Genomic DNA, 22988 nt, shown 5'->3' with positions numbered 1-22988 from the left:
TCGTCGGATCAAGGGCATCTGGAGTCAGACCCAGCAGAGAAGCTGAGGCTTTGTGTACAACCCCCTCCCCCTTTTGTAAGGTCGGGACCGCGGCCGAACTGTCCCCAGCATAGGGAGCAGCACTCGGGGATGAGGAATCTTAGATGGCTAAGGCACGATGCAATCCCAGAACCCTCCCAGGCTGCGGAAATCATCAGAAGGGTTTTTTTGTTTTTGCTTTTTAATTAAAAAAAAAAAAAAGTATTTACAATCGCCGCCCAACTGCCCCTACTCTTAGAGGGGAGACAGCTGCGATGCCTTCTCTCTCCGCCCGCGGAGAGTGGAGGGGGGAGGTCCAAAAGGCCCCTTATATCCCAAACGACTCCCACGCACCCTCTGAGCTGGGGAACAAAAGTCCGGAGCGTAAAGGTCCGCTACAAGTGAACAGTGAGCTGTATGTCTGGGGTCGCCTGTTTGCATTTTGGGGACAGGTGAAGCGGATTGCTGTAGAAATGGGGTATCTCGCTCTTGGCTTGGACTACGTGGTCGTCGCTCAGGTCCAAGAAAGTTCGCAGGGCGCTAGGCTTTGTGTAGTGTAGACACACCACCATCCCTCCCAGAAGGAGGCATAAGATACCTGCAACAGATTGAGGAAGGGGAGGTGGTGTTAGCGGCCATGACTAGAGCCTGGCTTTAACCCCAGGACCTCAGACTGCACCTAACCTGACCCTCACCTTTATTCCTTTTTAGTTTGCTTTAAACTTTTGTTCTAACTTATTTTCAACTGTCTATTCTATTTCCCTCTCACCTCTTTCCCCCATAAAAAAACCAAAACCAAACAAACAAAAACTATATCCAGCTTTATTCCCGAGTTCTCATCTGCGTGGCCCTTTTCCTTCCTCTTTTAACTCCCTGCAACCTCCCAATCTCGGTATTACTCTTAGAAGCCCATTTTCCGGCCCCAGATCCCAGTGGATTTCGCTCACCTGTGGCCAGCGTGATCCAGAAGGCTACCCCATAGTGGGTGGTGAGAAGTTTCGAGCCTAGGTGGATCGGGCATAGGGGCACACTGGAGATGGAAACGAAGGAGAAGATAGCAAAGAAAACGAAGGCGCCAGCGAACAGCAGAGAGAGCCCTCCATAAAGTGGGACCGGCATGGAGAGCAGCGCGTTGGAAAGCAGCCAGAAGCAAAATGCTACCCTGCAGAGGAATGAGTGAGAAAAGTGAGAGCAGGCCAGCAATGAAGACCATTCTGTTGGGGCAGGACCAAGAAATCCTGGGAGTAAAGAAGCGGACTTTCCAGCGTGGCCTGGCGATAAACTGCTGGCCTTGGGAACAGGTAAGACCTAGGTTCAAATTCTGCCTCTGACAGTTGTTAGCTATCACCTGAGTTTCCTAATTTGTAAAGACGAGGGATTGGACTTCGATTACATTTAAGGTTTCTTCTAGCTCTAAACCTTCATATTGGAAACTGGGAGAGAAGTCGCCCCGCTTCAACCGTCAGAAGATACTAGACCTCGGCTCCAGCCCCACCCTGGAGGAGCATCGCCTGGATTCAGCGATAAAAGAGAAGCTCTCTAGACAGACCCTTCCCCCACTGCCTCCCAGCCCTCCTGCAGGCAATCGGAAATCCTAATTACAGGCTAGATCCTGACTGGCTTCTGTAGTCCTTTTGCCAAAAACGAGATGGGATGTTCAGCGGGTGCTGGGATTGAGACAGGGAGGTGAGGGGCCCCCGGGACATGAATAGATGGAATGAAGTCCTAGTTTAGGTAAGGACTAAAGGCCTGCGGGTGGTTGGTGTCAGCCACCGGAAAAAGCGGGAGCGATTAGTTGGGACCTGCTGACCCTGGGGGTGATAGGAGTTCCCAGTTTTCGTTATTTGGTTCCCTGGGCTGCCAGGCGGGTCAAGCCGGTTGAGTCCGGCGTGAGAGCCCGCCTCCTCGCGGGGTGCTCCTCGAGGTCCACTTGTGCACTCACCAGAGTGTAGCTGAAGCATAATGTCCCGCCAGTCGGTATTGGCGGTACAAGCCACAGGGACTGGCCGGGGTGAATTTCTCCGCTAGGTAGAGCACCGGGTTAGGCAGCCCCCGCTGTAGCGCCTCTTCGTATTCCTCCTCGTACTTGTCTCCAAATCGCCAGCTAAACTTTTCGTTGTAGTTGATGGTCTCGTTCAGTTGGTACACTGGGACTCCTGGAGGGAGGAGCCATAAGTGGAATCAGCCAGGATCTGGCCCAGCCAGGATCTGGCCAAGCCAGTCTCTACGCCTCGTCGTGGGGGTCTTTGTGCGCAGTGGGATCATCCAACAGCAAAATGGGAGTGGGAAACGCGGCCGCAGAACGGGACAGATGAGCCGTTTGGCCAGTGCAGAGAAAGAGGGAAGCTTTTCTTGGAGGCCTCAGGTCCCAGTTCTGGAAACCTTCGTTTGCCCAAATGTCTACACACCCAGATACAGGGCTATCTTCCCCCTGCCTAAGTCTCCATCTCTGGTTATGTGCTAGAATAAGCCACGGAGTCACCTCCAGAATACAGAGGGGGCCAGGGAGAAGCACTTCGGTCTTCCTCACCTCTGAGCGTGATGTTGACTCCTTCTAATCCAACTTGCATGCCAATATCTGCATCGACTTGGGCAGAGGTGAAAGCCTTGTAGGAAGTGTTGGCTCTTACTCGGCCCACATACCATTCTCCGCTGAAGTTCACCGCTGAGAGGGAACCAGATTTTTTTCCCCATAAGGATGTGGAGGATTGTTTGAAGAAGGAGAAGTGAGGGGAACATGGGGGTGGGGGTGCTTGATGGTGAAGTTTAACAGTGGGGACGAGGCATGGACACGTAGGGGCCACGATGAAGGGGACATGATGGGAAAGACTGGGGAGGGGGGCACAATCCATGGGAGAGACTAGAAATGAGCAGAAGACACTCAGAGAGAGTGGCAAAGGGGGCAGTGTCTGGCAGTTCTCCTAGTCTCTCTGCTTTGCTGGGCCACCCATCACCCAGAGACAAACACTCACTCACCTACAATCTCTGCACCTATGAACAGACTGATGAGAATGCGAACACACCAGTACCAGCGCTGCAAGGACAGAAAGATCCGTAACGATGAGAAGATGATTTTTGTACCCCAACTCCCAAGATCCTTCCTGCCCCCATTATTTACTCTTGTTCACAGCCAAAGGGACAACCAGCTCCTTATAAACCTTTTCTCCCACCTTTTAGAATGAATCTCCAAACTATTAGAGACTGACTTCAGTCTTGTCAGACTACAGAGCTGCCTGCCCCTGCTAGGCACCTGACCCAATAAAGGCATTTTTCCGGTTCTGAAATCATTCTCTTCGGACACTCCTCACACTCCACCCCTCAGAGTCATAGCTCCAGGAGCTTATCTCCTTCACTCTCCATTTCTTTGCATTCCCCATTTCAATCCACAGGCTTGTCCCTCCAGGCTCTTCTGGTAAAATGGGACTCACAGATTCCAGGGGCAATGAGAAAGGGTGGACCTACCCTGAGAGAGGAAGGTTCTGTGACTCAGTTTCTGAGAAGAGTAAGGAGTAATAAACTCAGAGACTGATCCAGTGACACTGACCTCTTTGCTGTTCACCACCCATATTCCAATTCTACCATTTTCACCAGCTGCCCCCCTGGAAAGCTCTCCTCACCTCCACCTTCCGACTTCCCTAGCTTTTTTTCAAGTCTCACCTCAAGTCCCACCTTCTTAACCTTAGGGACTCCTGAGGTTATTTCCAATTTTTTTCCTGAATACAGCTTGTTTGTACAAATTGTATGTGTGTTGTCCTTCCCATTAGACTATTAACTCCTTGAGACTATCGTTCACCTTTCTTCACATCCCTAGCATTTAACATAGTTCCTGACACATAGTAGGTGCTTACAAAATGCTTATCAGTGGATTCTCACAAGAATCCACATAGAATGATTGTCAAGATTAGTTTGCTTCAACAAATTTTTGAAAAGCAAATTCACAATTTAAATTCAATGGGATCATGAAGGAAAGAGAACTTCGATCCCCGAAATTCGAATTCCCAGCGTTGAATCTCTAAGACTTGAAAATGAAAGACATTCACCCACATCATAAGAGAACTCCTAGAGATGTACACAACAGAGACATACTAATAAAACGAGACTGTTCACTACATCCAGTCTTGTGCACTTATCCTAAATCCTCCAGCAATCTTAAATTTAGTGCTCCAACAACAAGTTCAACATTCTGAGAAAGATTACAATGGGACGGACACCAAAGGGAAAAGGGATTTGAGCGTTTAAAGGGCGGAGGAGAGAGAAAAGGGTCCTGGACAATCAATCCATAGGTTGACATTCTTCAAAGCTGTGATCAGCTAAGAGCATTTTGGTTCTGGGATCGCTAATCTGTGATGGTGCTGGAAGCTTTCCCAATAAGTTTAGGGTTCAGGATTGGAGAAGGGATGCTCCTTGATTCAGATCTCCACTCTTCTGGTCAGCTCTGTCTATGCTTCAGTTTCCCCATGGGTGATATTCACTGCTCTCCCCACCCCTGGCCCCCATCCCAGAAGAATGTCAAGCTTCACCAGTTCCCACTGTTACTGGAGACTTCAAGGTCACCCAAGAGGAGATGGAGATGGATCCCTCCTCTCTCGGCTCTCACACTCAGCCCCCTAATTCCCTCGTTCCCTTACTCCCTTGATCCTAATGTGGTGCTCAAGCCCAGCCTCACCGAGTGACCGCGGATTCCAGGAAGAATGAGTAGGAAACTGGCTGCCAAAGCCAAGAATACTACGATGACCACTAACAGGGGCACGCTGATACCGGCGGCAAAATGGGGTCTGGGGTAGAAAGGCAGTTCTCCGTTGAACAACGTCATGTTGCCTATCACCAGAGGAAAGATCAGGGGGTCCGAGTGACAGAAATCCACTTGTCCTACAGCCAGCAACCTGAGATTAGGAGAGAAGGAGATTTTAATATGGTCCCCCTCCCCACGTCCTTCCCTACATCTTTCCTCAGTATATTCCCACAGCATCTCACCCTCTGGCTACATACAAGGGAGCAGGGGCGGGTGAGAGATATCCCAAACACAGCAAGCTGGTCAATCAGACCCAGAACAGAGCTCAAGGGTTCTTCTCTCTCCAGGAGAGAAGGTGAGAGCCGTCCCCATGGGCACTGCTCCCCCCAGGCGCTCCAGTTCCCTTCACACCGAGCGCCCTCAAGAGCTACTCTATGCTAGGGCATCCGAGGCCAGAATCCGGCTCTTTCTCACCGGTGCTGTCCAGCTCTCTACTCTCTCTCAGTTTTGTCTGCTCCGTCTAGCTTTTTGAGAGTTCCGTTTCAGGCTACAGACCCTTTTATAGTAGAGCGGTTCAAGTGAGCCCCGATTTCCCCCCCTGGAGTCCAGGACTAGAGGTGGGGAAAGGGGGTTATGCAAATGAAGGGCGGGGTGTTAGGTCAACTGGTCATACCTCCGGGTGTGATTTTATGCAAATCAGAGGAAAGCCCTCTCGGGCGGGTGGACCTGGAGCTGTAGACTAGCCGACAGCCCAGAGGCTCACATTCCGGGCCAGACTCGAATCTGAGCGGACCCTTGACAGGAGACTACAGATCTTCAAGAAAACGAGGAGGGCTGGAGGTAAGTACACAAACCTCTAGAGATCTAGGGAAGGAAGGGCAGCCAGGTGAGGGAAATGGAGACAGATCACAAGGTAAGAGGGACGAAATCTGTAGCTGAGAGGGTAAGAGGAATGACCCAGCCCAAACCCGTGGTTTTACAGATGAGGAAACGAAAACCCAGAGAGGTTAAGTAATTTGTCCGGGTCACACAGCCGGGGAGTCCTTTTTCAAATCCAGGTCAGGTGCTTTCCTTGCCACACCGCTTTGACAGAAAAAGAAACATGAATAGGGTTTCATATACTATGTGAAGATTGAAGGAGTTCTTTCTTCTCCTTTCAGAAGGGGGCCTTCTAAGGAACTGATATTTGAGGATCGCCCTCCCCATACACACATACCCCACTACCATATTCCTTTTGTATTTTGTGGTCATTCAGCTCCTTCCAGCAAGCACAATGGCTCTAGGAGCATCTGACTAACTGGCCCTCAATTCTTTATCCTACATATTCCTACTCCCAGTCCACTAATTAATACTGACCCCTTGCCCCCATCTTCATTTCTGTTCCCTTCTTCTCACTCCTGAGTGATGTGGAGTTGAGGAAAGAACAAGGAAGCATCAAACCACAGGGAGGAAACAGAATATGTGAAACCCTGAAGGTTTTTAATAGGTGTATATATGTGGGGTGAGGAATCATAGACTTTTGGGGGCTAGAAAGTACCATAGATACTGATAGTACAGGCCCTTCATTTTTACATACGAGGAAAATGAGGCTATGAGAGATGTGTGAATAGGAAAACCAAAGTTAGGAAGAATACAGGTCTCCTTATTCCTAACCTAGTGGCCTTTCCATTGAGCCATACTGGCGTAGTGGGGGAGGAAGAAGGGAAGGATAGAAGCTTATGAAGAACAGCAGATAAGTGTCTCTAATAGAAACTTCTGGCCCAGTGTCAGAGGAGATTGGAGGGTCTACTTTGGAGAGGCCTACCTACTTTGATTCTATACCAGTTTCACTTTCTATAATGGGGGCAAATAGATGCTAACCATTAAGACAAGTGTTGAGGAGAGATTTGTGGTCTCCATGCCTGTACCGACTGTAGGAGTAGGGGCTTGTCTATCCCAAGCAAGTTCCATCCTCCTTCCATCTTGCCCCCTAGACCCTGGGATCATCATGTGCAGTACATGGCTTCTGGTACTGCAGATTGTTCTGATTGGACACTGGGATCCAGTGGGTAAGTATGAGATGCCCTGAAGGGAGCAGAAATTCAGATGGTATAAGCCTCTTTTCCTCAGTTTCTCCTTCTGGACCTCAAGATGGGAAAAGCAGAAATCAAGGTGAAGGGGAAAGGGTCAATACTCTTCCTCTGAAAGGCTAGAAGACCATTTGAATCAGCTCCCAACTCAATGAACCTTACCTTCTCTCTGACCAGCCTCCATTCAGGTCCAGCTGGTTTGGGCAGGTTGGGATACTCTAGACTTTAGGGGTAAAGACAGTCATTATTCTTGGGGAGAAGGGAATCTACATGTCCTCAGGCAGGCTTTAGGAATGAGTAACTGGGGAGGGCCAGAAGCAATTACCAGATTCCTGAGGAAAGAGGGGGAACTCCTTAAGGACATTGGAAGTCTAAGGAAGGAGAGAACAAGAAATTCTTTGCCTGCAGGGGCCCAAAAGTCTCTCAACATATCCTGGGAAGTCCAGCGCTATGATGGCTGGTTCAACAACCTGAGACACCATGAGCGAGGCTCAGCAGGTACCTAAAGGACTTGAGTTAACCAGGGAGAGGGAAGTTAGTATGGTGATGGAAAATTCTTGGGACAAGCAAATTCACTTTCTTGAGATGCTCATTAGGCTGCAGTGGGAAGTTTGGCCAGTAGGTGGAATGAATTTGCTCTTCCCTCTGGAACTTCACTCTGATGTAGGGCAGAACTGGGAGGACCAAATCTTGGCCGGAGCAGGGACGGGGAGGTTCAGAGAATTCTTTAAGAGTTAGTTAATAAGATCCTAACTTTGGATAGAGGAATTGGAAGTTGACTAGGCCTGGGCCAAGGGGTTCTTGGCCAGAAGCATCACATCTATCCCTCCCTCCTGGTCTCAGGCTCCAAGCTCCAGCGTTTGGTCCCTGCCACATACTCAGATGGTGTTTACCAGCCCTTGGAGGAGCCATATCTGCCCAACCCTAGAACCATCAGCAACTTTGCCATGAAGGGTGCTTCTGGGAATTCCTCCTTGCGTAATCGAACTGTGCTTGGGGTCTTCTTTGGTGAGGAGAATGTCCCTGATTGAGAGATACTTCCCTGGATAGAGGAATAGGGAGGGTGGTTGGAACCTCACTCTCCTCAGTACAAGTCCCACTGTCAGGTGTGAGCTTAGTCCTAACCCTGACCTTGCCCTCTCTTCAAAGAGACCTAGTGTTGAAAAAACAGATTTATAGATTCCAAGACCTTATCCACTTTCTCCTTGTTCCCCTCCCTCTTGCTCACTCTACTCCAAACACAAGCTCCCTGACTATAACTATTGGCCATGGATTCCCCAGACCCTCCCTCTGAAATTTAGCTAAAATAAAAAGAACTTCTCTCTGATACAGTGATCAGTTCTTAGGAAGGAGAGATGTTCAGATTTTTCCTAGCTGACCCTTGACTCTCCCTGCCTGCAGGCTACCATGTCCTTTCTGAGGTGGTGAGTGTGGAAAGGCCAGGCTGTCCTGCTGAGTTTATGAATATCCGAATCCCCAAAGATGATGAAGTGTTTGGCCCAAACCAAACTGGAGAGGATGTGGTGCTGCCCTTCCAGAGAAGCCAGTGGGACTCACAAACAGGGCAGAGCCCTAACAACCCCCGAGACCAGGTCCTCCTAGAAGAAGGGTCCCTAGACCCAAGGGGCTGGGGGGGGGGAGAGAGGCTCAAGTCAGGCTTCCAATTTCTTTCAGGTTCTGGATGATGATAAAGAGCAGAGAACAGAGTTGGGCACTGGAGGGTTCTTTTTGTGAGGGAGGAGTGAGGGATTGTGGGACTCCAGGGTAGATATTTTGTCTCCTATCATCTGTTTATTACTTCACAGCCCCTCATATTGTTCCTGATGTCTGTCCCCAGATCAATGAGGTCACCAGCTGGCTGGATGGCAGTGCCATCTATGGCTCCTCTCATTCCTGGAGTGATGCACTGAGGAGCTTCTCTGGTGGGAAACTGGCATCAGGGCCAGATCCTGACTTTCCCAAGGACACTCAGGGATCCCTTCTCATGTGGACAGCACCAGATCCTTCCACAAAGCAGGATGGCCCTCAAGGGCTATATGGTGAGTCAGGGGAGTTTGAAGATCTGGGAGTCTGGGAGTGGTATGAATTGGGAGGAAAGAGGAGGTAAGAGGAGAAGGATGCAGGTCATTTTGGAGTTTGGGATCCACAAGGGTGATAGAATTCACTTTTTTCTCCTCATGTTGGTTGTAGCCTTCGGGGCTGAGAGGGGGAACCAAAACCCATTTCTGCAAGCAGTGGGTCTTCTCTGGTTCCGGTATCACAACTTCTGGGCTCAGAGGCTAGCTGAGGAGCACAAGGACTGGGGAGATGAGGAGCTGTTCCAACATGCCCGAAAGAGGGTCATCGCTACCTATCAGGTCAGCCTCATGCCTTTTGGCCCCCCAGACAGGATGACCCTTCTTTCCACCTCAGCACAAAGAGCTGTATCACAAGTAGAATTCATATTTATGTGAGACTTCATAGGTTGTCTCTTTGTTTTAGTTCAAAGCAAAAAACATTTGATCAAACAGCATAGCAGACAAAAATGACAAGAAAAAATGTTTGAATGCACACATGGAATTCTCCCACCAGTAGGTTATCATTCTACCACTGGGGCAGAGCATACATGCAAAGAACATGTGACCAAGGAACAAACACACATGGAAGACATCCTTGTAGGGGACACATATAGCTAGACTTGCCTAAAGGGGTCTTCTTGTTGGTTTTTAAAAATCTTTTCCTTCTGTCTTAGAAAGGATAATATCAATACTAAGGCAGCACAGATAGGGGTGGGTAAATGGGGTTAAGTGACTTGCCTAGGGTCACACAGCTAGGAAGTATCTGAGGCCAGATTTGAACCCAGGACCTCCTGTCTTCAGACCTGGCTCCCAATCCACTAAGCCACCTAGCCATCCCACTTCTCCATAGACCAGGATCTCTAAAAGACTTCTAAGGAATGTAGATGGGATAGGACACTGAACTGAGAATCATAGAACCTGAGTTTGAATCCCAGCTCTGCCATTTTCTGAGTATGGCACACTGGACAGGACACTTCTGGGGCCTTTTGATGAGGGGATTGTCCTTTTAGATCTAAATCTTTGATTGTGTGAGCCCATGAATAGCATCTTCCAAAGGTCTCTTTCCCTTCTCCCATCTCTCTTGCCTAACTCATTCTCACCTCTTTATTCTTACCTCCTCCCAATCCTCCCTTCTCATTCCCCTGCCCCTGTGGTTCCCATCAACCTCTCATTTCTCTCCCATTTCCTCCTCAAACAGAACATTGTCCTGTATGAATGGCTGCCCAGCTTTGTGAATAAAACTCCCCCAGCATATGAAGGTAAGAGGAAGTAGGGAGAGGGTTCACCAGTAGGGACTCTGGGTTGGGTATGGGCAGAGGGTATGGAGTGGTGGTGTAGGCAGGATCTTGAGGAGTGAAGAAGGGCTGGGAAGAAACCAAAGCTCATGATTGTACTCTCTCTAGGGTACAAGTCATTCTTGGATCCTAGCATCTCCCCCGAGTTCCTAGCAGCCTCCCAGCAATTCTTCTCCACCATGGTGCCCCCTGGTGTCTATATGAGGTAAGGTGGGGGTGGGTAGGAGTTGAGTGGGCTTGTGATGGAGAGGGGCAGGGGTGGTATTTCTTCTTTAAGACATCCCTCTACCCACTTCTGAATCCCCATGTAACCATCTCCAGAGAATGATGACAAGAAAGGAAAGATAGGCAAGAGATTAGAGGGCAGGAGTTGGAGTAGGATTGAGAGAAAGCACAAGTGGCAATCACTACCTCTAGCATGTATCTTCTAGAATATAATTGTGATGCCATCTTTAAATGAAGCCTTCTTTGATTTCCTCCCAACCCATCCAGAGGGGTTGTTGTCCTCTGATACTTAAATGATTTGTATTTATTTTGAACCTATTTACATATGTATATGATGTATTTATTTTTATCTATTTACATATGTATAGGTTGTCTGCCCCAATAGAATGTAATCTCTTTGAGGAGAGGAACTATTTCATTTCTGTCTTTGTAGAGCTAGTGCCTAGTACATAGTTTAGTTGTTATTCAGTCATTTTTAGTCATGGCCAGCTCTTTGTGACTCCATTTGGGGTTTTCTTGGTAAAGATCTTAGAGTGGTTTGCCATTTCCTTTTCCAGCTCATTTTACATATGAGGAACTGAGACAGAGTTAAGTGAGTTGCCCAGGGTCATACAACTAGTCCCCAGCTAGATCTGAGCTCATGAAGAGAAGTCTTCCTGATTCCAAGTCCATGGTGCTTTATCCATGGTGCTACCCCCTTTACTAAGTAGTAGATATATAATAAATGCTAGCTGATGAGTGATTGTTAAACAACTTTCCTTAAAGAAGGATTAGAGTAAGGGTTGGATTAAGAGCTGGAATAACCAGGGTGGGAGCTAAGGGCTTCTATTCCTCCACCATCCATTCAAATATTCACCGATCACCTTCCATGTGCAAGGTCTTTCTACAAATTTCCCAACCTCAGCCTTCTCAACAAACACTCCACCTCAATCCACTCCTAACTCAGATTTCTGATTCCTTTGGACTATTTTGGGTCTTTCCTTCTGTCTCCTTTTGACTTCCTATCACTATTCCCACTGTTCCCTCTGTTTCAGAAATGCCAGCTGTCATTTCCAAAACATCACCGAGGAGGACCAGAACTCAGCAATAGCAATTAGAGTCTGCAACAGCTACTGGAATCGGAAGGTCAGCTGGAGGTGAAAGGGGGTTGGGAAAGGAAAAACTGGTGTTCTAGGAGGAGGGTGCTGGTCAGTCTCCTCCTGCTCTTAGTTCCAGCAGAAAGTGATAGTTTCAGTCTTCTGGATTCCATTATTCCAAGATGATTGTAGGGATGATAAGAATGAGTAAGAGGAGTCTTTAGGGACAGCTTCTTCAGAGTAAGGACCAGTACAGGATAGAGATTTGGAAGAGATTTTATCTAGTCTAATCTAGAACTGAAGAGGAGCCCACAGTACAGCACTCTGAACATGTGCTCACACAGTCTCAGTTAAAAAACCTTCAGTGATAGAGAACCCACTCTCATGGGGGCAGCTGGGTGACTCAGTGAATTGTGAGCCAGGCCAAGATACAGGAGATCATGGGTTCAAATGTGGCCTCAGACACCTCCTAGCTGTGTGACCATGGGCAAGTCATTTAACCCCCGTTGCCTGGTCCTTACCTCTCTTCTTTGGAACCAATACACAGTATTGGTTTAATGGGGGGAGGGGGGCAGTAAGGATCTACTATCTTTCAATTTAACCCATTCCCTTTGTGGAAAGCTTTAGATCTTAGGAATTTCCCCCCTATATCTAGCCAAAATCTGCTTTTCTGAAACTTCCACCAATTGTTCTGGGGGTGAGAAACAGGGACCTAATACATGAACCTGGGGGAAGTGGCCAGGAGAGGGTCTTTTGTACTAAACCTTGACTATTATGTCCTCATCCAGAACCCAAATCTGGACAGTGCTGAAGCAGTGGACAAACTACTCCTAGGGATGGCCTCACAGATCTCCGAGAGAGAAGACAGGATTGTAGTACAGGACCTGAGAGGTAAGGAAAAAGCCAGCAGACTGAAATCACTATGGACTGACCCTATCTAGGAGCTAGAGAGGTCTTAGGTCAGGAAAGAAAAGTAGATGTGATGAGACATGAGTAGGTAGAGCTTTTAGAGTTGACTGGAAAGGAAATGATTTCTTGGCCTATCCAAAGGATGACTGAGTCAGGATCAAGTCAGTGTGCTCCCACTAGTCAGATTTAGGAGAGGGAATAAAGATTTGGGTTTCAGGGATCCCCAGAAGCTAGGGGGTGATGATGGTTCTGTCTATCAACTATTTATAGACTATTAATTCTACTTATCGCTAAGTCATACAATGAACCCTGGTGGGACATTCAGTGGTAATAACAATAGCTAATGCGTATGCACTTGCGCGCGCGTGCACACACACACACACACACACACACACACACACACACACACACACACACACCTTTGAGGTCTATAAAGTAATTTACAAATATTGTCTCATTTTTTCCTTACATCAACTCTGGGAAATAGGTGCTATCTTTATCTTCATTTTACAGATGAAGATACTGAAGTAAACATCAGTCAAGTGATTTGTTCAGGGTCACATGGTGTCCAAAAGCAAGTTTTTCTAACTCTAAGCCCAGTGTTTTGTCTACTATGCCCCTAAGCTTCTTGTGTCTATAGGGGATGGCTCTTCTCTTCCCCTGGGGTTACAGTGACTAAAGACAAAAGAGAAACTGGTGAGGTGAAGAAGCGTTCTTGATGGTGCCAGGGTCCCCAGCCTGATCCAGCCTCTTATTTGGGAATGACTGTTTATCTGCTTTTTCTAGATTACTGGCCAGGCCCTGGAAAGTTCTCACGAACAGATTATGTGGCCAGCAGCATTCAGAGGGGCCGGGATCTGGGACTGCCCAGCTATAACCAGGCCCTTGAAGCATTGGGGTTGGAGACCCTGAAGAACTGGAGCACCCTCAACCCCAAGCTGGAGCCCAATGTGAGGAATACTTTCTAGCTAGGAATGGTCCCCAGAAAAGCCTTCCTTCCCAGTCCAAGAGCTTCCTGGTTCAAGCTCCCTTTAGGTTGAAAACTATCCTGGGCCAAGCAGGACCCCAGAACAAAGATCAAACTCACTAATCCTCAGATATCTGACAGTGACTCAGAGTGCTCATAGAGAAGCACAGAGCCCTGAACCAAGAGGATTAGGGGAGAATCTCTCTGAAGAATGACCAGGATCTTCCCAACAGAGTTGAGAGGGAGAATCAGGAGTCAGGAATAAAAAGTCAGACTTGCTGCAGACCCAAGGTCTCAAAGGACTATCTTTAGGGCTGGGAAGTATAAGTAGGAATTTTAGCATCTGGGACACATTCATTCAGGAGATAGAGAAGGGAGGAAGGCATGCACCCTCTGCCTGAGAAGCTGCCCATACCCCTGGGGGAATTGTAAGGGAAGATAAGAAATCTTAGGGGAGGCAGCCTGACTTCTAAGTACAGTGATGGGCAGAGAGTCTACTTCAACTTCTTTTGAGGCCCTTCCCCAACCCCCTATCCACAAAGAGAGAGGCTGATTAAGGATCTCAAAGTAAAGGGATAGCAGTCTACAAGCCACATGAGGAGGCAACATGCCCACCTATCTTGGCTTTTAACACCTTTTGCCTTTTCGTTCACAGGTCTTGGAGGAGATAGCCACCTTGTACAACTGGAGCCTGTCTCTTCTAGAGATGCTCCCAGGGGGCCTCTTGGCGAGCTATGGGAACCCTGCACCCCTGTTCAGTACCATCGTCTTTGACCAATTTGTTCGGTTACGAGATGGAGACCGTTATTGGTTTGAGAACACAAAAAATGGGTGAGAATCTGTCTAGAATTTCCAGAGACTTTATCCCATAGCTGGTCCCAGTAGAGATACCAAATTTTCTTGCCCTCCAACACACAACCCTAGTCTAGGCTTCCATCCCTTGCACACAGTTCCCTTGTGTGAGACCCAGATATTTCTTGTCTGATGAATGCCCCCAAAGTGGTGCTTTGTCCTTGTTTCCTTTTACCTCTCCCATGAACCTCAAGTCCTTGGATCTGCTATAAATCTCCCTCTCATTCTTTTCTACCCCTCCCACTTAACCTCCTTCCTTCTATGACTTTTTCCTGATATTAACTCCTGGGGCTCTTGATGGTGCTATGGATCTGCCTTCCCATTCCTTCATTCTAATAATTCTCAATTTCTCTCCTGCCTTCACTTAGGTTGTTCACAAAAGAAGAGATTGCTGAAATCCAAAACACGTCCCTCCATGATGTCTTGGTTAATGTCACTAACATTAGTCATGATGCCCTGCAATCCAGTGTCTTTTTCTGGCATGAGGGTGAGTAACCATGGAAGAGGGACCATGAAATAAGGGACCTTGCAGAGATTTATCAGGAGGAGTGACCCCCAAAGGGAATCACTGTGGACATGACCATTATTGCATGCCCATGGTTGAGTGTGACCCAGATAAGAGCCTTGGAAGCCAAGTCTATCTGATTTAATGTCTTGTCCTGTTCAGGGCTGCAATGTCTCAGGTAGGAATAATCTCAAAAACTCAGTGGTATGTCCTTGGTAGTAGTTGCAAGGAGTGTGTGTGTGTGTGTGTGTGTGTGTGTGTGTGTGTGTGTGTGTGTGTGTGAATGAGAGGCTATGCTATGCAGTAAGATCAGTTAGATGTGCAAAGAAGGAGGCAGAAAATCCCAATGTCTTTGGTGCTCAAAACAGAAAGAGGGAAACTGGGGTGAGGAGCAGAATCTTTAGGGAGCAAACCCTTGCCTCAAGTTCTGATGTTTCTCTTTTCTCCAGGAGATCCATGCCCACAACCTCAGCAGCTTACAGAAGATATCTTGCCCCCTTGTGCACCCATGACAGTGTTAGACTACTTCAAAGGCAGTGGTCCTGGCTTTGGGCTTACTATTGTAGCCCTCTTCTGTCTCCCCTTAGGTAAACCATTTCAACCCACTATTTCTCATCTGTTCTCTCTATTTTTCCTTCTTCAGACTTCCTCATATTATGAGTCTTTCCCCTGGCTGTCCCAGAGTTCCTGTCTACTACATCCCAATATATAATACATGAGTCACTCAGACATCCTTTTCTGTGCTCTGGCCTCAAGGATGGTCGGATTATAGAGGAAGCAATGGCATATACACTCAGGGAAAATTGGGGTGAGGGTGGTAGTGGTTTCTACTTCTCATAAGTTTCTGATGACTTTCACGTGTTTCCTTTCCCCTCTCCACTCCAGTGAGTCTGTTCATTGCCTGGGTGGTAGCACATTTCCGAGGCAGAGAGTTCAAGAAGCTACAGAAGAAAGAGAAACAGAACTCAAAGAAGGAAATACCCATGGAGGTGGTACCAGGTGAGAAAGGAAGTAAGGAAGAGGCCAGGTGGGGTAGGGTTGAGCTGAGGGAAAGCTTCTTGGTGAGGTGGAGATCACGTCAAGGAGGGACCAGGTGAGGTGGGATCAATGGAAGGAAGAGATCCAGGTGAGGTGGGGGTCAGGTGAAAGAGAGACCAGGTGAGATGGGAGTTAAAGGAGAGAAAGGATCAAGGTGAAGGTAGGGTCTAGATGAGGAAGCTTTCAAATGAGAAGGACCAATTGAAGTGACAAAGAGGTAGGGGTCAGTCTAGCCTTCAGCTCTCCCTCTTTCCATCCCACCCTCATTCCTCTCTCCTCACCAGCAATGGAGTGGCCAGGCCCAGGCATGAGGAGCTCTCCTGTATATCTAGAGCTACTCCCAGAGAGATCTCTCCGAGTGCTAGATGAACAGTCTTCTATGATCCGGTCCATCCAACTCCAGCCTTTAAAACAGATGAATCTGATCCAGTCAAACAACCATGGCTGTCGGACACTGCTACTCAAGATCCCTAAAGAATATGACCTAGTATGGTCCCTATGAACTTTCCCTTTGTTCTTCCTTCCCTCCCTTCTTCTTATACCCTCTCTGCCAATACCCCAGATTCTTTGTTTTCTTTTTAGAAGTAGCCCAAAGGGAAGCCAGGTGGCTCAGTGGATAGAGTCAAGCCTAGAAGTCTTGGGTTCAAATGTGGTCTCAGACACAGTGACTCTGGATACATAACTTAACCCCCATTGCATAGCTCTTACTGCTCTTCTGCCTTTAAACTGATACTTAGTGTTGATTCAAAGACAAAAGGTGAGGTTTTCTTTTTAAAGTGATCCAAACCAACTTATTCTATTACAGTCTCCCCTTGCTAAGTATCCTTAGTTAACCTTTCCCCAATTGTGACTATACTGGGGAGGACTATTACACCCTTCCTCATTCAAGTCAAGGCCCCCTGGGTTTGGGTGGGAGACTGAACTAGAAGCCTGAGCACCCTTTCTTTTTACTCTTTCCCTAGGTGCTGATGTTTAACTCTGAGGAGGAGCTGGGTACCTTCGTCCAGCACCTTCGGGGTTACTGTGGTGACTGGGACCTGGACTTTGGGCTGTCACATATGAGGGAAGAAGACCTATTCAAAAAAGCTGTGACCAAGCAGCAGCGGGAGCATATCCTTGAGACCTTTTTCAGGCACCTTTTTGCACAGGTACCCTAGCTGATGGAACAGGCAGGAGGTGGGGAGCTGAGGAGAGATGTGGAGAACTTGAATTGGGACAGAGAGCTCTTCTAAGATATAACCCGATCTAGTTCCTGCCATCTCCCCAAATTTCCTGTAACAAGGACAAATGGGTGCCTTCAAAGCTGGCAAAGGAACAAGACCTCTGCTTACTATTCTTCCAAATAGCCCTCAACTTGAATCATCTTTCCTCAATCTCTTTATCTCACAGTTCCAACAGAAGCCTTCCATTTTCTCCTAGTTCTCCAGCCTCAGGGAGAAGTGGACTCCCAAGACTAACAGTCAGGGCTCCAATTTTCTTGTCTATTCTCAAGCAGCAAGTACCATAGTCCCTAAAATCAGAAATCTGGAGAACAGATAGATTTACCATGGAGATGAGAGGTGGTGTTTCATGTGTGAGTAACAGAAATAAAGATAGTTTGGTCAGATCCTAGTGTGTGGCAGGGGAAGCTTTTGGATGGCCCAATGGATAGAGAGCCAGACCTGGAGATGGAGCCAGTCCTGGGTTCAAATATGGATTCAGATACTTCCTAAATGTGGGACCCTGAACAACCCCATTGCCCAGCCCTTACCACTCTTCTGTCTTGGAACCAATACACAATATTTATTCTACAATGAAAGGTAAGGATTAAAAAAAAAAAAAGCTAATCAGGGACAGCAAGATGACCCAGTAGATAGCCAGGTCTGGAGATGAGAGTCCTGAGGTCAGATCTGGCCTCAGACATTTCCTATTTGTGTGACCTTGAGCAAGTCACTTAAACCCAATTGCCTAGCCCTTACCTTTCTTTTGCCTTGGAACTGATACTTAGTATTGATTCTAAGATAGAAGGTAAAATTAAAAATAAATAAGTAAAACTAAGCAAATTAATCATGTGAACTGTTTCCTTCTTTGTACTTGTATCCCTAGTGCCTAGCACATAGTAGGTGCTTAATAAATACTTATTTGTGAGGTGATCCAGTCGGGGACCCTGTCTTCTTTCAGGACAATAACAATAATGCACTTTATAGTCTACAAAATATTTTCTTTTCGCACAGACCAAAAAGCACTGGATTACACTTCTTCAAAGTAATAAAGTCAACTTGTTATAGGAGAAAGTGTCCTGAAATTAGACTTTTGCTTTCCTTCTCTGTTCCTGTTTTCTAGTGTGTAAAATGAGGCACTTTCTGGGATTTCTTACAACTCTAATGATCCAATGATCTAGTTAAAATTTCTGGAGCCTACCTTGGTTCTCTAGCCATGAAGCATCTGGTTCCTCCATGACTCCAGGAGAGAAGGTTACCTCCCATAGAACACTCTCCTCCATCTAGGATTTGTCTATTTAGGATCTCATGGCTCTCCAGCTCAAATTCCATGGTTTATTTGAGTGATTCCAGTTTTATTCTCTCTCTCTTTGTTGTATTGTATTTTTATTCATCTTGTTAGACATTTCTCAATTACATTAAAAAAAAACAACAACAACCTTCCTTACTTTCTGTCTTACAATCAGTACTGTGTATTGGTTCCAAGGCAGAAGAGCAGTAAGGGCTAGGCAATGGGAGTTAAGTGACTTGCTCAGAGTTACACAGGTAGGAAGTGTATGAGGCCAGATTTTAATCAAGGACTCTTGTCTTCAGGTCTGGCTCTTAATCCACTGAGCCACCCAGATGCCCCTTGATTATATTTTAATCTGATTGTAGCCCGATTATGAAATTTTGCCAGAGAGTTGCTACCAGGGCCTGTAAATGAGTACTTTTTTTTTTTAAACCCTTACCTTTTGTCTTTGAATCAATATTTTGTATGGGTTCCAAGGCAGAAGAGCAGAAAGGGCTAGATTAAGTGACTAGCCCTGGGTGACACTGCTAGGAAATGTCTAAGGCCAGATTTGAAACCCAAGACCTTCCATCTCTAGGCTTGGCTTTCAATCCACTGACCCACATAACTACCTCCATCCCATTCCCTGTAGTCTCTCTTTTTTGTTGCTTTAATTTTTTCCCCCTGAATTTAACAAACACCAAATAAAATGGTCATTTGCTTATCAAAATAGAATGAAAAAAGAAGGTTGTATTTGAAACTACAGATCCCTTATGTACTTGCTTATCTTTTTTCTTTTTAACTAATTTATTTTCAAAATATTTTTCCATGTTTCCATGATTAATTTTCTCCCCCCCCCCCCCTTTCCTCCTCTCTCCTGGAACCAACAAGCAAATCCACTGGGTTGTACAAATGTTATCACTTGATACCTATTTCCATATTGTTCATTTTTGCTATAGAGCAATCTTTTAAAGCCAAACACCTATATCATATACGCATATAAACAAGTCATGTCATAAGTTTTTCTTTTGCATTTCTATTCCCATAGTTCTTTCTCTCAATGTGGATAGCATTCTTTTTGTTTTTCTTTTAATGCATGTTATTGGTTCAACTTCTAGTCTTCAAAGTTTTTCAAGTTTACTCTTAACCAAACAGAAAACCTCCACATTATTGGCAATTTTTTGGTTAGTCCCTTAGCTAACTAGAAATTTCCACTTCTTTGAACCCAAAGGGGAAGGCAAAGTGTACATAATAGACTCTAATAAATGTTCTTTGTTCAACTGAAACAAATAGCATCATTGTTTACAACTCTCCCCCAAATATCTGTTACACTTACCCCCAGGAAGGGGAAATGATACTTATAGCCAGGTCTGAACTCCTCTTTCTCTCTCCCTCTTTCCTCTACTTCCATTTGTAGGTGCTGGACATTGACCAGGCAGAAGCAGGGATCCGGCATTCAGACTCATCTCAGAAAGTTCGAGAGGCCCTGGCCTGTGAGCTGAGCAGGGCAGAGTTTGCAGAGTCCCTTGGCCTCAAGCCTCAGGCCATGTTTGTAGAGTCCATGTTCTCTCTGGCTGACAAAGACAACAATGGCTACTTATCCTTCCGAGAATTCCTAGACATCCTAGTCATCTTCATGAAAGGTAGGGATGGGGAAATGATGAACTAGTCTGAACTGGACCTGGCCACACAGCCAATCAGCCTCAAAAATTCAAGAAGGCACACAGCTTCCTTCCATGCTCTGCCCTGACTGTTCTCTGATCCCTAGGTCTCCAGTCTGACTTGAGAGCTTAATGGAGTTCTCGTCTCCTGGAATGGACTCTGACATGAGAATGGTGCCAAGGCTAGGAAAGCCAAAGGTGGGGGGCATCTCAAGTTCTCTCCCTTTCCTCCTAGGCTCTTCAGAGGACAAGTCTCAACTCATGTTCACCATGTATGATCTGGATGAGAATGGCTTTCTCTCCAAGGAGGAATTCTCCACTATGATGAGGTATGGGTTCCAAAAAAACTGTCACAGAAAGGGAATTTCATGGGTAGAGAAGAATGTACTTCCAGAAGGAAATTAGAATGAAGCCATGGGGACTATCTGGGGCAGAAGAAATTTTAAAACATGGAAGGAAATGCAAGGGGTCTTTCCATAGTCTTCAGAAAGGACTGAACCTAAATTACCAAAACAGACCCTCCCAAAAAATCCCATTTAAAAATATCCAGGAAGAAAAATTGCAATACTTCCTCTGAATATCTTTAATACTCCCTAATGGTGCCCACCTCCACCCCAGAGCCATACTGAAATCCCTACTGTAATACTATGAATATAAGAAATGTTGAATAAATAAATAAATACTAAAATCATAGGGATTTAGAAATGGAGGAACCAGGGACATCATAATTTTATTAGTTGAATAAATGAACTGGATGAATTATTTATTTTTTTATTTTTTTAAACCCTTAGCTTCTGCCTTAGAATTCTGATTCCAAGGCAGAAGAGTGGTAAGGGCTGGGCAATGGAGGTTAAGTGAGTTGCTCAGGGTCACACAGCTGGGAAGTGTCTGAGGCCAGATTTGTATCTAAGACTTCCCATTTCTAGACCTGGATCTCATTCCACTGAGCTTCCCAGCTGCTCCCTGAACTAGATGAATTAAATGAATCTCCCTCAATCATCTAGCTCCCTGCTAATCTGGCAAACAAAGCATTCTTCCTTATGACCAACCTGGCTTTCTTTCTCCAACCTAAGCCCATTCTTTTGTTTGTTTATTATACTGTGGAGTTTGAGAACAATTAATGAGCATCTTTTGCATAACAGTTTCAGCATATTTGGAGACTATTCTGATGTAACCCATAATCTTCTCTTCAAGATCAACAGCCCAAAGACCTCTCTAAACTTCTTGTCTCAAAGAATTGCTGTTGCTCCAGGCCTCATCCACTTTCTTTACTTTCTTCTCAAACTGTAGAAACCCAAATTAGTGTTAAAGTAACACCAAGCATAGTAGAAAACTCACTCCCTCATTCTTGCAAATTGCATGGTGATGCATAACGGGTAACTGAGGTATCTCATATCATCAAGCATCTAAGATCTAACATCATAATGGGAGAATTATTGGAAAGACCTGGGTTCAAATCCCATCTCTGCACTTAGTGCTGGAGAAGGAAATGGCAAACTACTGCAGTGTCTTTGCCAAGAAAACTCCAATTACAGTCATGAAGAGTCTGGCATGACTGAAGCGATGGAAGAACAACAAAAATATGAGACCTCAGTATTAAGAGGAAGTATCTGGGACTGACTTAGACAAGGGTCAGGAAAACTAAGCCCACCCAATCAGTGCCTTGACCTGTGCAAGACTGTGGAGGTCTAAGGTGGGTAACTCAGTGGTTCAGGCTTATCAATATAGATCTGGGGAGACATATTGTTCTCTGAGTGTCCAGTTTTCTCATCTGTAAATTAAGGTTAGCTATAGGTACATTAATAAATAGCTGAAATAACTAGCATTTATATTGCATGTGTGTGTGTTTAAACTCTTACCTACTGTCTTAGAATCAATACTAAATCTTGGTTCCAAGGTATAAGAGCAGTTCGGACTAGGCAACTGGGGTTAGGTGACTTGCCTAGGGCCACACAGCTAGGAGGAGTCTGAGGCCAGATTTGAACCCAGGACTTTTCCATCTCTAGGCCTGGCTTTCTAACCACTGAGCCACCTAGTTATCCCCATTTATATAATATTTTAAGGTTTGCAAAATGCTTTATAAATTTTATCTTATATCCTCATGACAGCCCTGGGAGGTAGGTGCTATTTTTATTCAAAATGTATCTATTGGATTTATTATTTTTATTACAGATGAAGGAACTAAAGCAGGGAGAGGTTAAGTGATTTGCCCAGGATCACACTAATAATTGTCTGCGATTGGATTTGAACTTGGGTCTTGTTGACTCTAAACCTAGTACTCTATCCATTGTGACACCCAGCTACCCCTAAACTAGTGTTTAGTTGACCTCTAAGATCCTGTTCTCATCTATGATTCCATGACCTTCAATGTCTTTCTTTAATCGCCAGTTTTTGAAGACTTTTATCCACTCTACTTGCCATTCTCCCAATGGTTCCTGCCAATGAAGGTGGGAAAAGCACCAATAGAAAAAAAGATGGACCAGACAGGGAGAGAGGACACAAGGAAGGCTGGTGTTATCAGTCACATCACAGGTTCCCACCAGGGCTACGATGTTCTTTTGTTGGAATCATAGGTGGGAAGACTGAAGTTTATAGATAGAAATGAAGTGATTTCCCCAAGGTTATACAGCTAATTGGTGTCAGAGTTAGACTTAAAGCTCTCAGCTTCCAATACTTTTTCTAATGGGTTATCTTACCTTTTTTTTCTTAAAAAAAATTATACCCTTACCTTCTATTTTAGAATCAATACTAAGCATTGGTTCCAAGGCAGAAAAACAGTGAGGGCTAGGCAATGGAAGTGTCTTGCCCAGGGTCCCACAGGTAGGAAGTATCTGAGGTCACATTTGAACCCAGAACCTCCCATTTCTAGGCCTGGCACTCTATCCACCCAGCTGCCCTCGACCCTTGCTTTTTATTTTTTTTAAACCCTTACCTTCCATCTTAGAATAACTACTGCATATTGGTTCTAAGATAGAAGAGCAGTAATGGCTAGGCAATTGGGGTTAAGTGACTTGGCCAGGGTCACACATCTAGGAAGTGTCTGAGGGCAAATTTTAACTCAAAACCTCCCATATCTAGGCCTGGCTCTCCATCCACAGAGCCACCCAGCTGTCCC

At 46.0% G+C, this 22988-nt stretch overlaps 2 protein-coding genes across 2 annotated transcripts in view; one reads left to right on the top strand and one right to left on the bottom strand.

Annotated features, from left to right (window-relative positions):
* Window positions 1-193: 193 nt before the first annotated feature.
* DUOXA2 (dual oxidase maturation factor 2) lies at window positions 194-7666 on the bottom strand. Its single transcript, XM_056810384.1, has 6 exons — window positions 4685-7666; window positions 2995-3052; window positions 2549-2683; window positions 1961-2174; window positions 966-1180; window positions 194-616 (listed from the first exon to the last, which is right to left on the bottom strand). Exons 1-6 carry the CDS (start codon window positions 4985-4987, stop codon window positions 414-416), a joined length of 1128 nt encoding a protein of 375 aa, XP_056666362.1. The 5' UTR covers window positions 4988-7666; the 3' UTR covers window positions 194-413.
* Window positions 7113-22988, top strand: part of LOC100012658 (dual oxidase 2) — a 30535-nt gene continuing 14659 nt past the window's right edge. Inside the window, exons 1-18 of the mRNA XM_056816020.1 lie at window positions 7113-7317; window positions 7663-7827; window positions 8221-8411; window positions 8657-8858; window positions 9010-9176; window positions 10075-10135; window positions 10280-10376; window positions 11431-11521; window positions 12261-12363; window positions 13168-13331; window positions 14004-14179; window positions 14569-14687; window positions 15155-15292; window positions 15591-15704; window positions 16028-16230; window positions 16706-16891; window positions 19630-19855; window positions 20109-20202. Of these exons, the coding sequence (XP_056671998.1) occupies window positions 7113-7317; window positions 7663-7827; window positions 8221-8411; window positions 8657-8858; window positions 9010-9176; window positions 10075-10135; window positions 10280-10376; window positions 11431-11521; window positions 12261-12363; window positions 13168-13331; window positions 14004-14179; window positions 14569-14687; window positions 15155-15292; window positions 15591-15704; window positions 16028-16230; window positions 16706-16891; window positions 19630-19855; window positions 20109-20202 (2702 nt within the window). The remainder of the gene's footprint in view (window positions 7318-7662; window positions 7828-8220; window positions 8412-8656; window positions 8859-9009; window positions 9177-10074; window positions 10136-10279; window positions 10377-11430; window positions 11522-12260; window positions 12364-13167; window positions 13332-14003; window positions 14180-14568; window positions 14688-15154; window positions 15293-15590; window positions 15705-16027; window positions 16231-16705; window positions 16892-19629; window positions 19856-20108; window positions 20203-22988) is intronic.

Source organism: Monodelphis domestica, chromosome 1, assembly GCF_027887165.1.
Source record: "Monodelphis domestica isolate mMonDom1 chromosome 1, mMonDom1.pri, whole genome shotgun sequence".
Taxonomy (NCBI): Eukaryota; Metazoa; Chordata; class Mammalia; order Didelphimorphia; family Didelphidae; genus Monodelphis; species Monodelphis domestica.
Note: the sequence above shows the minus strand (reverse complement) of the source record. Positions and strands in the feature narration are given on the sequence as shown.